We start from the raw sequence: 15,365 nt of genomic DNA, 5'->3' as shown, positions 1-15,365 counted from the left end.
AACACCTACAACAAAATTTTTAAAAAATCAACCTCAAATTAAAACTACCACAACTTTTAACTACGATTTCAAAAACTTTACTTTACTAAAATAACTGGAAAAGTATTATATTTTACTTTTTGACCGATTACTTTAAAGTCTACTTTATTACCGATTAATATCTTATATTTTTATTAATTTAAAACCGCTTACCGTAAGAAAAAAGCCGCTCGTAAGAAACGTACTGGTGAAATCGGCGTATCGATAAAAATACGAAAATTAATGCAAAAAATGATGTAAAAAGGTTGTTACTGACTGTCTGTTAAGACTGGGATGTCCGAGAAATCCCCATATCCCTAGGTAAATATATGTTGAAGATTTAGAACATATTTTGAACATTTACATAAATTTGAACTAACAAATTATTTATCCCGTAGGGCTGTGTGTGCTTAGATGTTGCGGTGCAAAGAACAGAGCTGCAGACCTCTAAATCCATCTCGACAAGTTGCGAAGCATCTCCAATGCATAGTTATAATTCGATATGCTTCCTTGATACTGCTATGCAATTCTTCATTTGTTATCGATCGATGTTAAATAAAATACGCCTTAATTATTCCCCAAAATAAATTGTCGGGTATGGTAAGGTCGGGGCTTCTTGGTGACCTCTGAAAATCAAAAGAAGATGAAATAGTTAACCCCGGCCAACAGCCTAGAAACTGTTCATTTAGGAAATCGTGCATTCCAAAAGCAGAATAAGCTGAAACCCCATCTTGCCGTATCCAGATACCGCGTCCGTTTTCCATACTTCCCTCAAAGCCGCAGTATTAATATCCTTTTTAAAATTTGAAAAATAAGAATCACCATTCACATACTTATCAAACAAAAAAATTCAAACAAAAAACAAGTATCGTCGTGTCACCCAGATCATGTGGTAAACTCCTTTTCGGCAAATGCACAAAATGAGGGTTCTCCTTAGCTCAGAAAATCATATTCCTGGTTGTTGAACTGCAAATTGCATATTCATCAGCTGTTCAATGATTCCGTCTGATAAATCATTCATAAAAGTTGGTTGAAACGGTTTCATAATTAAATCTCATGATCATTCACCTTGACAATAGAGTTATAAACAGCAGTAAACAGATTATTTCTTTAAAACCGAATATCAAGTGACTTTCAAAACAGTAGCAACATGCTAATTGGAAGGAAGATACAGGGACTTCTCGGTTAAGGTATAGCTCACACAAGAGCTAACTAAGATCGTGTATTAAACATTTTAATTAGGAAAAATAATTTAAAAACATACGATCACGAGCTAGAAGTAGAAAAAAAGGCTGTTCAATTCTACATTTTGACTCTTTGAACGCGGCGCCGAATAACTAACCTGAAATTTATTAAATTTTCATTTGGTATCATCTTAAAAAAGTTGAAATTTAAATACATTCTTTTGGCAAGTTTTAAAATCTATTTTATTATAAATTATCATCGCAGATTCAGTATTTTACAAAATTTAGTCGAAATGATTTCATACGCAAGTCTTTTTTAAATACGATCATGTGTTGTTGAACGTGGTATATTAATTTCATTTTATACGTACTAAGTTTACAACGAATATTTCTTTGTTTGGGGACACGGAGACTTAATGGACATAAACTTTTTTTATTTTTATTATTTTTTTTTTCTTTACAGTGTTTTGAAAATAAGATAGGGAATGTAGAAAAAATGACATTAAAAGACTCCTTACCGCGCGTAAACTAAGGTTCTCTGGAATGTGGTATTATCTGATTCCAATTAATTTTCTTGAATTTACACGTGACAACATTTCGAATTAACTTTATTAAGCATGGCTCGTTGGTATTAATACATTAATTATTTATATAATAGTTTCCGCTTGCCAACAATCTTTAATAGTAATGTTCGAGCGCTTTCGGATTATTAATCCATCCTCAGAAACAATGATGTGTTATACATTATAATTATTTATTTCACGTATCATTAATTATATAAAATTGAATTTTATAAAAATATAAAAATAACAATGATCGTCAAAAGGTAAAATAAAGTTAACGTTATCCGTCATGTAAGTATGAAGGTTTCAATAGTTATGAATAGATAACAATTAAGATCTTCATACTGACATGACGGTTATCGTTAACTTTATTTTACGTTTTGACGATCAATTGTTATATTTATAATTTTGGTTTTAAAATTCAATTTAGTATAATTAATGATATGTGAAGTAAATAATTATAATGTACAGAGTGATTTTTTAGTCCTGTTACCCAATTGTTAATGTCTGGTAATTTTTTTCTAAGAAAGGGAAATTTTGTTTTGAGAAACGAAGTTGGTAGCGCTACTCAACCGGTATAGATACGGCAGTGTGAGTTGATTCTCCTTGAACTGTGTAAACTTTTTGCCGTTTCCGGTCGTGTTACGAACAGAATGTCTTTTACCATAGAACAACGAGTTTTCATTCTTGAACAATATTTTGCTACGAAATCGTACAAGTGTAAAAGAATCATTTCAAATTAAATTTGTTTGTGTTCCTCCGGCAGAAAAAATTTCAATTTATAGGCTAGCAAACCGATTTCGAGAGACAGGTAGTGTTTGCGACAGAAAACGTAGTGGTCGACCGACTCGCTTGACAGATGAAGTTTTAGAGAATGTGAAAACAAGATTGCTCAATTCTCCTCGGAAAAGTTTACGAAAACTTTCCACGCAAGTCGGTTTGTCAAATTCGAGTGTTCAGAAAACCGCAAAAAAAATTGAAATTGTATCCGTATCGCGTACGATTAGTCCAAGCGCTTCAGCCTCCAGTTTTAAACAAGCGATTACAATATTGCCGTCGGTTTAGATCTCTCGTAAATGAAAACGGAATCGAATTTTTAAGCACAGTGTTCTTTAGCGATGAAGCTTGGATCCATCTCGATGGTTATGTGAACAGTCAAAACTGTCGAATTTGGGCGGTTGAAAATCCTAACGTTTTACAAGACAAATCTTTGCATTCTAAAAAAATTGGTGTGTGGTGTGTGATATCTCGTCATCGTATAGTCGGACCCATATTCTTCGAACAGACAGTAAATGGTGAAGTATACAGGAATATTGTGCGCCAATTTTTGTCCCTCCTGGTACCTCAAGAACGTATTGCTGGTTTCAGCAAGACGGCGCTACATGCCACACGTCTCGAGAAACCGTGGATTTTCTGCAAGAGTTCTTTGATGATCGAATAATAAGCAAGGGCTTATGGCCTCCAAGGTCCCCAGACCTCACACCTCCTGACGACGTTTTGTGGGGTTATATTAAGTCAGAGGCCTTCAAAATCGGTGATGTGGAAGAACCGTGAAAAAATTACGAAAAACTTTGAAACAAATTCTGTAAGATCAAAAAACTTACGGCCTAGACAACATAATGATATAGATCAAGCACTGTTAAAATTATTTAAATACCACAAGACTAGTAACATCCTTATTAGCGGCCCTAAGGCGAACGATTTTTCAGAAAAATTCGGAAATTAAATTATTTCTGAAATTCGGAAATATTTGAAATAATTAAATTATTATTACTATATTCCAATACCCGTATAGATGGCATATTAAAGTAATACCACTAAGCTACCTAAACATCGGTTATTATGACTATCGATTATAATGAGTTAAAATCGTCGGTCCTTGGAGGTCACTATAAATAATATTTACTGTATATATATATATATATATATATATATATATATATATATATATGTGTGTGTGTGTGTGTGGATGTGTGACATTTTAAATAAACATTTAAAAAATTTGTAATTCAGTTACCGACACAATCCGTACCTGGTTAAAATTTTAATGTTCATGACTCACGTTTAATTTATCAAAATCGAAACGAGAGATAAATATTTTGACACCTTAAGTTAATGCTAAATATAATACAACTCTTTATAATAATATTTCAAAACACGCTGTAATGATCTACAAACCGCATGACTTTAAGCAAGCAACCTCAGTTAGACACGATAAATTAGCTAATACGAAATGTTCAAATTCAGCATACATATGACGAAACTTTTTCTTTGTTTTTATATGGAATGAGATAAAACCAGAAGGTACGGCGTTAATGTTTATATATAATTATTTAGAATAAATTCTGAAATTCTGTCATTTATAAACCACACCTATTACGTGATACTAGGATCACCCGAATTGAATCTTGAAAATCACGAACGACATTAAATCTACGTAACTTTATTTATGAATTAGAGCTTTTGTATGTTTTTCGCTTGAAACTTAGCGGAATGATTATTTTATTAATGTATTTACTACACTTTGAGGAATGTTTTATGCAGTTTAGAAAAATTTTAACCGAGTGGGAGACAATACATAAACTGAGATAGCGTATTGTATTTACACAAAGTCATTTTTTGTTAATTATTTTTTTGAGTTACTAACTAAATCACATTCTTTTAGTGTTAACTATACAATCAAATGAAATTTAGAAAAGAATGATTTTTGTATTTCATTTATCACGATTGGATAAAATGTTTTCAAGAACATAAAATTCTTATTTTATAAATAATTAATGAATTTTAATAATTTTTTACAACATTTTATATTTCCGCTAAGATTATCGTAATTGATTAAAATATTATGTTCTGCCCTTCCTAGCATTGTCACTGTAACATTCATAGTTAGCGCGTTTCGGAGTACCTCCATTCTTTTTAACACTTGTAACATACATTCAAATCAATGAAATTTAGATCACGTTTTATTCTGTTTTCAAAATGTTTATCCTTTGCAGAAGTGGTTCCCAAACTTTTCCGAGTTGCGGTGTTTTCCATGGCGCCCTAACCTAAGTAGCACTATGACTATTCGTAAATAAGAGATAAAAATAAATTAAAATCGTGTATCTTCATTAGTTTTTTACTTTTATTACGAGTAAAATGAAATTAATAATTATAAATGTCTTGGTTCAATTAATTATGAAGGTTTTACAATATTTCTCGGCGCCCCTGTGAAGAGGCCGCGGCGCACAGTTTGGGAACCACTGCTTTACAGGATTAGGAGGAATGTTGGTGAACCATCCCTACCAAGATATGATCAGGTGACGTATACAGTATTAAAAATTATTCTTTTTTTATTGTTAATTTAATTTATGAGGATGTGAAAAGTTAAAAAATTGCCTGATTTCACTTCCTTAATCAATTGAATTTATTAATCAGTTTGAACAAATCAGTCGTAATTTTGTTCGCAATAAAAGGCTTAATATTTTATCTAATATAACATAGTTCGAGAAAAAAACTAATATTTATGAAGCTACTAAAAATTAAAAGATTTAAATGGCCGCCATTTTGGAATTTGAAGGTAAAATTTAATTTTTTTAAAAATATTTTATAGATGTTGTTGAGTACGTATACACCAAATTTCATTAAAATATTTTAATCTATTCTTAATATAACATTTTTATTGAAAAAAAGACAAAATGCGACAGGGAAAATGAAACGAGATAGAACATTTTTCCATCCGAATTTTTAATTTATTCTGACGTCATGAATCAGTCACCTCTTAAGTTTAGCCAACAATTATCGGGAGACTCTATATATCTAAAATAAACAAATAGAGAAACATTACTGAGATTGAAAAAAAGAAGAAAATTATACTGTTTACATTTTTGTTAGTAGGCAAAAGTGTAAATTTTGTTAATGAATTCAGCGTAATCTTAACTAGAAGATTCCCTTTTAACAAATTAACTGTTTTAAGTTTATATATACGCATTACTTAAATATAATATACTTTTTCGGAATATATAAGTATTCCGAAAAAGATTTATGCGTAGGCCTCTCCAAGAAATTTCTTTAAGTAATTAAACATTGCATAATGAAGGCTAAATTGACGCGTAATTGGTACACATTAAAGGATCATTTTCTGCATAGCGATATTTTTAGCGGACTAATTCACCAACTGAAATAGATGGCTACATAGTACCTACAGATTAAATTGAAGAATTGCGGTAATTTTCTTGTTTTATAAATTATATTTATTCAGAGTGATTCACGAAGAACGTAACAAACTTTCAGGACATGTTCTACTGATAAAAAAAGTACTTTCGTACAAACATAGTTTCGGAAACGCTTCGTTAGCAAGTGTCGGCTGACAAAATATTTCGCCTGATCTCTGCACCTTGATGTAAAATTAAGCCAGACTGTAATTTTTGGGACTCAGATTAAGAAATAAATTTATTGGTTTTATATGAAATTTGATCTTAAAAATAAAAAATAAAAAAAATAGGTCCGAGAACTGTATTATTAGTATTTTTTTCAGAAATCTTGGGTAAAAGACAAAAGATTAGGGGTCGGAAAACACAATATTTTATTTTTGGCGTAAAATAACTTTGTTAAATGGATAAGATTAATAATAGAAGGAAGATTACAGAAAAAACCAAAATGCATGGCATTTATAGACTTAGAAAAAGCATTTGATAACGTAGACTGGAATAAAGTATTCATCATTTAAAAAAAATTAGGGTTCAAGTATAGAAATATAAGAACAACTGCTAACATTCACAGGAACCACACTGCAACCGTAATAATCGAAGAACATAAGAAAGAAGCGGAAATGAAAAAGGGGTCCGACAAGGATGTTCCCTATCCCCGTTACTTGTTAATCTTTACACAGAACTAGCAGTTAATGATGTTAAAGAACAATTTAGACCCAAAGTAACAGTGCAAGGTGAAAAGATAAAGATGCTCCGATTTGCTGATAATACAGTAATTCTTGCAGAGAGTAAAAAAGATTTAGAAGAAACAATGAACGGCATAGATGAAGTCCTACGCAAGAACTATCGCATGAAAATAAACAAGAACAAAACGAAAGTAGTGAAATGTAGTAGAAATAATGTAGATGGACCGCTAAATATAAAAATAGGAAGAGAAAGATTAGAAAGGTAAAAGAATTCTGTTATTTGGGAAGTAGAATTACTAAAGATGGACGAAGCAGGAGCGATATAAAATGCCGAATAGTACAAGCGAAACGAGCTTTCAGACAGAAATATAATTTTCTTACACAAAACATTAATTTAACATCAGTAAAACATTTTTGAAAGTATACGTTTGGAGTGTAGCTTTATATGCAAATGAAACTTGTACGATCGGAGTACCAGTGAAGAAAAGATTAGAAGCTTTTGAAATGCGGTGCTATAGGAGAATGTTAAAAATCAGATGGATGGATAAAGTAACAAATGAAGAGGTGTTGCGGCAAATCGATGAAAAAAGAAGCATTTGAAAAAATATAGTTAAAAGAAGAGGCAGACTTATAGGCCACACATAAGGCATCCTGGAATAGTCGCTTTGATATTGGAGAAACAGGTAGATAGAAAAAATTGTGCAAGCAGGCAACGTTTGGAATATGTAAAACAAATTGTTAGAGATTAAGGATGTAGGGGGTATACCGAAATGAAACGACTGACACTAGATAAGGAATCTTGGAGAGCAGCATCAAACCAGTCAAATGACTGAAGACAAAAAAAATGAAGACAAAAAATGGATAATGAATATACAAAGTTTTTGAAGAAAACTTGCACAGAATTTGATTCTGAGTAAAATTGTATGAATAAAGTACACAAAAACTAAATGCAAACGTAAAAATTTCCAAGTTTATTAAAAACAAAATATGTTAAAATAAATTGCCTGATTTTAATAAAATAAAAAAAAAAAACAACAAAAAACAATTTACAAAACAAGAAAATTAACGGAAAAATTTACAGCCAACAGATTACTCCCAACGGTTAAACTTGAGTCATCGGCTTCTAGACAATGCTGATAAGGTAAATTCAATTTTATTTACTGGTGAAGCCACTTTTACCAAAATCAGACTCCTCAATTCTAAAAACAGTAATTTATGAAGTGAAGACAATAACATGGTACTGTAATAATCTATATAAGAAACTAGTATATATTAACATAGATTTCACATTAGTGTTTGGTGTGGCATTATTTATGACAAAATTCTGGGACCATTTGTTTTGAATGAAAATCTAACGGGAGATGCAAGTTCATTTCTTGAAAAATAATTTGCCGGCTCTTTTGGAGGATGTACCTTTACAAACTAGATTGGAAACGATGTTGTCACGCCACATTTTTCTTTAATAGTTAAAAATCACTTGAATGCTAATTTCTTAAACTGGATTGGACACGGTGGACCAATCTCGATTGGCCACCACGATCAACTGACTTAACACCACTAGATTACTTCATTTAGGGCCAAATGAAAACGATAGTAAACCAACAAAACATTGATACTAGAAAGAGTTACTCATTAAAATACGAAATGCTATTTAATTTATCCGATCCTGCTATTGATGAAACGATCCTGTGATGATACGGAAAGCCACCGGAAATATTTAAGTCGGGCGGAGTGCTGTGAAGTTTTGAAGGAGGGAATTTTGAAACAATTATTGTTACTGAGGTTTGTTATTCTGTTACCATATATCATTTCATGCATGCTATTTTTTTGTTTTGCAATATTAAGAATAATGTTTATTAGATACAGAAAGAATAATACTATTTTTCTGTCTATTTTTTTCTGTTTTGCTTCAATAAAAAATTGATTTTTAAAAGATTTTATTTACATTTTATTGGCTGTATTTACATTATTTTTCTCAGATTTAAATTCTCTACATGTTTTTTACTAAATCTTCTGTATTTATTAGTCGTTAAGAAAGCTATTGTACTACAAACCTAAAAAAAAACTTGTTTTTCGACACAGAAGTTTATGTTTCACGTCAGTATCTTAAAAACTACTGGAGTTATAGTTTTGAGACCTGTTTTATCCTATTTCTCAGCTCAAATTACGTAAGAAACGACCAAATTTACTCCTTAATTTCCGTCCTAAAAATTACATTAAGGCTTCTTTTTATCAGAAGAGCTGAAGTCCGGGCGAAATCTTTTGCTAGCCGTAACTCGAAAACAAACCGTTTCCAGACCTATGCGTATATGAATGAACGTTTTAAAATATTTTCACCAGTAAAACATGTCCTGAAAGTTTCCTCTCTCTCTCACTCTCTCTCGCTCTCCCCTAGGAAACTCTCCGTATGTCAATAAGCAGCCGCTTCTTTACCTGATTAAAAAATCAAATGTTAAATTTCTCACATTTTTACGCTTAGAATACATTTTACTAAAAAATAACTACTAGAAAAAGGATTACTTCCCTACCGTTTTCGTAAACTTTACTCTTTCAGGCATGATTTTAATAAATAAGTTCAACAGACCTTAATAAAATTTGGTTTAATTTTAAATAGTTTTCTCTTTCTCAAATGGAACAGGAAAAGTCCTCCTTCGAACAGGGTTCCATTTTCGTTTGATAAAATCTTTTTTATTATTTATTAACTGAAGGTGAATTTTAAAGAAAAAGTCCGACCAATGAAAATTAAAGTATGTAATTTTACATAAGTTTCATGTAACCATTTTTTGAAATTTCAAGATGAGGCTTTCTTTCTCAACTTGCGTGAATAAATTTTTTTATTCACTCATTATGGATGTATTTTATCGCTTAGATTCTTTTTATTTTTTCCTAATTGCGATCTGTTCAATTAGTGACACGACCCGATGAGATGAGTATGATATGTATGATATATAAATGAGGTGTAGTTTTATACACACTAAGGCCGACCATTTCTGGGTCATGTGGTTGATTGAAATTCAACTACCAAAGTACAACCTGTTTTTCCGCTGTCTAGTATTCAAATGCGTATAAAAGTAACTAACCTTTATTAAGATTTGAACCTCAGAACCTTCAACTTGAAAAATCAGCTGTTAAACAACTGATTTACGAGGACATATTAACTACGAGACCATCCCGGTTGGCTAAATTCTTTTCACGTGAAACGTCTTTACAGTCATCACCGAGTACCAGAACAGAAATCTGTAGCGTAACGAAAAGGTCTATATCGTCCTGCCTTAATAACTCCCTAACTATTAGTCTCATTTATAACTTACATGGTCAACTCACCCATACGACTTCGAATTTTACGACTGGCGAGCAGGGATTCCAGCGCAGATTGCCCAAAACTGGCGTTCTCACTTATTTCCATTCAGCGTAGCTCATGATTTAGACGTGATGCGCGGTGATTCGTGTGTTTCTGTTTAGAATTTGTCGAGATAGATCTATTTAAGTAATAATAAGTGTATTTTGGATAATATGTGTAAAAAATTAAAGTAAACATGTAAAAAAGTAAACATGTAAAAATTCAATATGCCAGCCTCAGCCCGGACAAAAGCCAGCCGGAAATATAAATTACGCATATGGTTGGAAAAGGAAGGTTATGGGCCACCCACATGTACCCCCAATGTCCGGTACCGAGCGAGCGAGACTGTTTCGGTAGCGTCATAAAGCTGGCACAGCGCGCTCGGTGAACGACGCCGAAGGCGCGAGTATCCCTGCTTATTATGCATTATGTCTCTTACTTCTCATATCTCAGACCGATGTTGAAAAAAATTATCGTCGAATATTAGTCGAAATAGATATCATATACCATTTAGCGCCTGTTTTATGTTAAAATTAAATTTAATAAGCAGTCAATGTCTCGTTTTTATTTCAATCCGATACACTAAAAGTGACTCGCTGACAAACAGACCGACCAATTTATCTGTACAGTTGATTAAATGAAGGAACTAAAGTTTCCCACTGTAGAGTTCCAGTTTTGTTCAAAAAATACGATGGTGACTGTCATTTAACTCTACAGATAAGTTGGTCGGTCTGTAGCTCGGAGGAACATCATCCAAGGTCTGTAACGTTTCACGTTAAATAAACGACCGTGCGCCTCGACACAACCCCACCCGATTTTTTATAACATTGTTTTCTATGAAAACAAAAATACAAAAAAGAATTTTTACTATTTTTAATTGTTGAAAGAAAGAATAAATGTTTCAATTGCAATGAAAGTTGTTAAAATTGACACCAGAGAATTAGCTTAAATACTTAAATAAATATGTTTTTTAATTAACATACCGAGACTTTTATTTGGTCCCATAAGAACAAAGACACTGGAACTACATAATATGCAGTGTTGTAAAAATATTACACGTCTTTTCTTCACTGGTTCCGTTACATTACTTTTCTTCATACCGTTAGTATTAGTATTTTTATTTGATCTGCTGCTTCCAGGAATTCTAAATATTGTTAATAAATACCCATCTTCAGTAACAACTTGATGAGTTTCAACATTGTAACCGTATTTTGATATTATCTCGGGCTGAAACAAAAAAAAAAAAATAATAATAATTTTACACAAAGATAAGCACAAAAAAAAAGATAAGTCCATATCTAAAAATATTTATTCCATATCTACAGATACGTCCGCAAAAGATATTTACTGCCATATAAGAAAAACCAGTAATTTTATATGGTACTGAAAAATGATCAGTCTCGATCTCGATAAATTAATCAAGTTCGAAAGAAGCGTAAAATCCATGGTCGAGGTAACCTCTCAAAGATATAAAAATCAAGCAAGACCTGCATGGAGATAAGGAAAAGAAAATTAAATTTCTTGGGCATATTATCAGGATGGGCCTGATTAAATAAACAAAATTTGACAAGTTGTGGAACACGAAAAGGAAATCAAATTATCTGCAATAGATGGAACAATACGTCCAAAGGATAGGCTTGAAAGAAGAGGATTACTGCGAAAAAGATAATTTTCGAAGAATAATTTACAAGATAAAAAAGTTCTTGTGGCAGAAAAAAGGATGACAGGGACATAATGGATAGATGAGCAAAGACGAAGCTATGTCGAAAAAATGAAAAGAGAAAAGAAGCTGAATAGAAGTGATATTTGTTGGTCTTTTTCCATGAAAAATAAATTGTACACAAATATCGATGATTAAATTTCATAATTTTTAGAAACTAAACAATCTTTTTTCATTCCATAAAATAATAATAAGCGATGAATTAATTTTCAAGAATTACGTAACCTCCTGTTATTACGTCAGAGAACATTACAGCAATAAAATTTTAATAACCTATTTTAGAACAATTTGCTAGTAAATTTAACCAACTTCCAATCTTTTAATTTTGAGAACAAAAGAATTAAACACTAAATCAATAAATAAATATCTTACTTATACTGCTACATTATAATACATTATACAGGTCAACTTGGGGATAAGTCGGTGTAAAACTCCATATTTAAAAAAGTATATAAGAAATGCCCACCACTGTCCCTCGATGAAAATATAGAATTAAGTTGACATAAAAAATAAATAGAAACGCCTAAGTATCATATTAATGAATAAAAATATAAAATATTAATAAAACTAAATATATGAGAATCCTATCCTACTAAACGGTATTTGTATGTGTGTCTATGTGTGCGACCCTTAGCTCAGCACCGAAATGGGTGCCGATCACTAGCGGAAAATCCTGATTCTTTAGTACATGTCTCGTGATGGTCAGGTTATATTATTATATATCGATATACCATCTATATATCGATATAAATACGAAATATATATCGAAGTTTCGGGAAAATTTAGTACTTTTTAACCGGATACGAATTTTCGGACGAAAATCGCAAATATCTCAAAAACGTCGGTCCTAGCGCTCTGAAAAATCGTTTCAACCGCCCAAGACGACACCTCAACAGCTTCCAGTGGGACCCATCGGATGATAATATTTTCAAGTGCCCCGGGGCGCTGTTCGGAAATTGTGGAGGAGGGTGCGATGGGTTGCCACCGTAATATCTCGGCAACCGCTCGTCCGATTTTCACGATTCAAACGGCATATGTATCAGCAGGTCGAACACTAACAGTTTAATGCCGTGGTTTCCAAACTTTTCCGAGTCGCGGCGCCCTTTTCAAATTAAATTTTTAGATGACGCCCTACCCTAAGTAAAATTGAGACTACTCGTACGTAAAAGATAAAAATAAATGTCTTGGTTCAATTAACTATGAAGCTTTTACAATATTTCGCGGCGCCCCTGTGAAGAGGCCACGGTCTCCGGGGCGCCGCGGCGCACACTTTGGGAATCACTGGTTTAACGCATCGGGTACATTCTTGATCGACCGTAACTTATTTGCCTGGAAATTAGATTGTTTAGCCCTATGTTTTGATTGCACTCACCCACCGTAAAACGTACCCATCCGATCTTTAGCTAAATACGCTCAAACCTGTGTGCTAGCGCACCTCTAAAGTACAAACTTATGAAGACTAAAAAGTAGAAAATAAAAAATATATAAAAAACCTCCACTCGTATATTAAATGTATTAAAAAGTACAAAATAAAAATTATGTAAAAAAATTTTTAAAACCACTCTTAAATTAAACGCACTAAAACATCAAAAATAATTTTAGAATGGTATTACAGAATGGATTTGACAACAAGTTTTGATGGTGATATGTAAGATTATGTGAAAGTCAGAGCTTCAAATTAAAAAATTTATTTTTGCTAATTTTTTCTTACGAGTGAAGAACTGTCTAAAGAGTGGGGTGCAAACACGCATAAGAAGAAATTGGCAGAAATATCAAATTGTTAATCTGAAGCTATGACTTTCACCTAATCTTACATATCATCATCAAAGCTTGTAAAATCGATTCTTAAATACCGTTCTAAAATTATTTTTTTACCCTTTAGTGCATTTAATTTAAAAGTGTTGTTTTAAAAATCTATTTTACATATTTTTTATTTATTTATGCGATTGTTTTTCTTCATGAAATAATGAACTATAGCCAAAACATAGGTACTGGAAAGTAGCGGTAACTAGAGGAAAATCCCAATTCGTTAGTACCAATTTCTAGAGTTAAAATTCTAATTTAACTTACGTTATATCAATTTTAATTATAAAAAAGAAATAATATTTTTACACAACTGATAATCAATTTTGGACACCTATTTATCCCATTCCGAGACGCCGCCCGCCAGGGCATCCTGCCCGGAGGGCCTGCAGCTAGTAATAAATAAAAAAAATAAGATCTCTCTAAATTAAAAGGGGCTGAAAGAAATTATTTGACCAATTATTATTTGTGTTAATCGAATTCAGAAAATTCTGATTGTTTTTTTTTTAAAATTACTATTATACAAAAACTCAACCACAGAACAATTTTGTGTCGCTAATAGAAAATATTTTAATTCTATTTTAAATAAATTAGTGGAAAGATCTTATAAATTAGTCAATAATTTATTAAAAAAGAAGACAACAGCAGAATATTATAAGATCTATTTTGTAGACTGAAATCATTTCCTAAGTTAAAATAACGTAAAAATAACAGTTAATTGGTCTGATTTAATTACGATTGATGCAAAAGTGTGTGTGAGTACACACGTACATAACAAGATTCTATTATTTTGGTCTCAGGGGATTTCAAAATGTATTGAAATAAAAAAAGTAAAAAAAAAACAGTGGTCCAATTTTTACCGATAGTATTTTTCCTCAATTTTGCGTTATAACAGATTGGAAAGTAAATCTATAACATTTTAAAAAAAAGGAAATTTTTAAAATTAATAAACTATGTAGAATAGAATGTTAGCATAGATAAATTGAAAGAAGAACATATTTTCATTTATTACAAGTCATCAAAAACTTAAATATTTAAATTTAGGGCTTACAATGAATGAAGAAAGTAATCTTCAATTATTCATATTAAATAAGAGACAAAAGATTACAATAAAAATAAATATTTAATATTACAGTGAAACTTAATTTAGCACTCCTAAATATCAAACCTCCCACTCAATATATAATAAAATAAACAAACCTACAGAACAAAAGTTACAAGTTTTATTTTGAACAAGATGACTATACAGGAAATACTTAAGTGGTACAGCGTTCTTAAAATAAAACTGCTCTTATAAAGATTATGCAGCTATTATAACAGCTATTATATAACTAACAAATGGTAAATAAAGCAAACGTTCGGTTTAAAAAATATAAATCAACATACGCTACGTTAGACAATGATACACAGAAATGTACCTCCACGTAAGACGGTCTTATAAAAAGAATATTAAATTATGAAACCGACACAGAGAAGTGGATAAATTAAAACACTTCTGCAGAACTGCACATGAGGAACGACTTTTCGTTACTTTATTTTGTATAATTTTATGCACAAGAAATATACAAAACAAATTAAATTAGAAGATTAAAAAAGGCATAATCATTTACTTTCCCGCCTAGCGCTATAGCTTTAGAAGGGAAAGTAATGTAATCGGTTGATTTTTGAAAAACATTTTAGATAATATATATATCCATTGTAGGTAACAAATTTACTTTAATAAAATATTCTAGAAAATACCTCTAAAGAAAATCGAAATTGCTTTTTTAACGATATCCCTCACCCCCTTAACGAATTTTGAAAAAAAAATTAATATGACTAATGCCCCATATAAAGAGTCAAATTTGAATAAAAACTGGTT

General features: G+C 31.5%; 1 protein-coding gene across 2 annotated transcripts in view; it reads right to left on the bottom strand.

Annotated features, from left to right (window-relative positions):
• Nucleotides 1–15,365, bottom strand: part of LOC142330105 (lipase 3-like) — a 144,014-nt gene that overhangs the window by 18,973 nt on the left and 109,676 nt on the right. For both annotated transcript variants that reach the window (XM_075375168.1, XM_075375169.1), the window contains exon 2: nucleotides 10,965–11,208. In XM_075375168.1, coding sequence (XP_075231283.1) covers nucleotides 10,965–11,208 — 244 coding nt within the window. The remainder of the gene's footprint in view (nucleotides 1–10,964; nucleotides 11,209–15,365) is intronic.

Source organism: Lycorma delicatula, chromosome 9 (genome assembly GCF_047948215.1).
Source record: "Lycorma delicatula isolate Av1 chromosome 9, ASM4794821v1, whole genome shotgun sequence".
Classification (NCBI taxonomy): domain Eukaryota; kingdom Metazoa; phylum Arthropoda; class Insecta; order Hemiptera; family Fulgoridae; genus Lycorma; species Lycorma delicatula.
The sequence above is the reverse complement of the archived record's forward strand: the minus strand, read 5'-3'. Positions and strand labels throughout refer to the sequence as shown.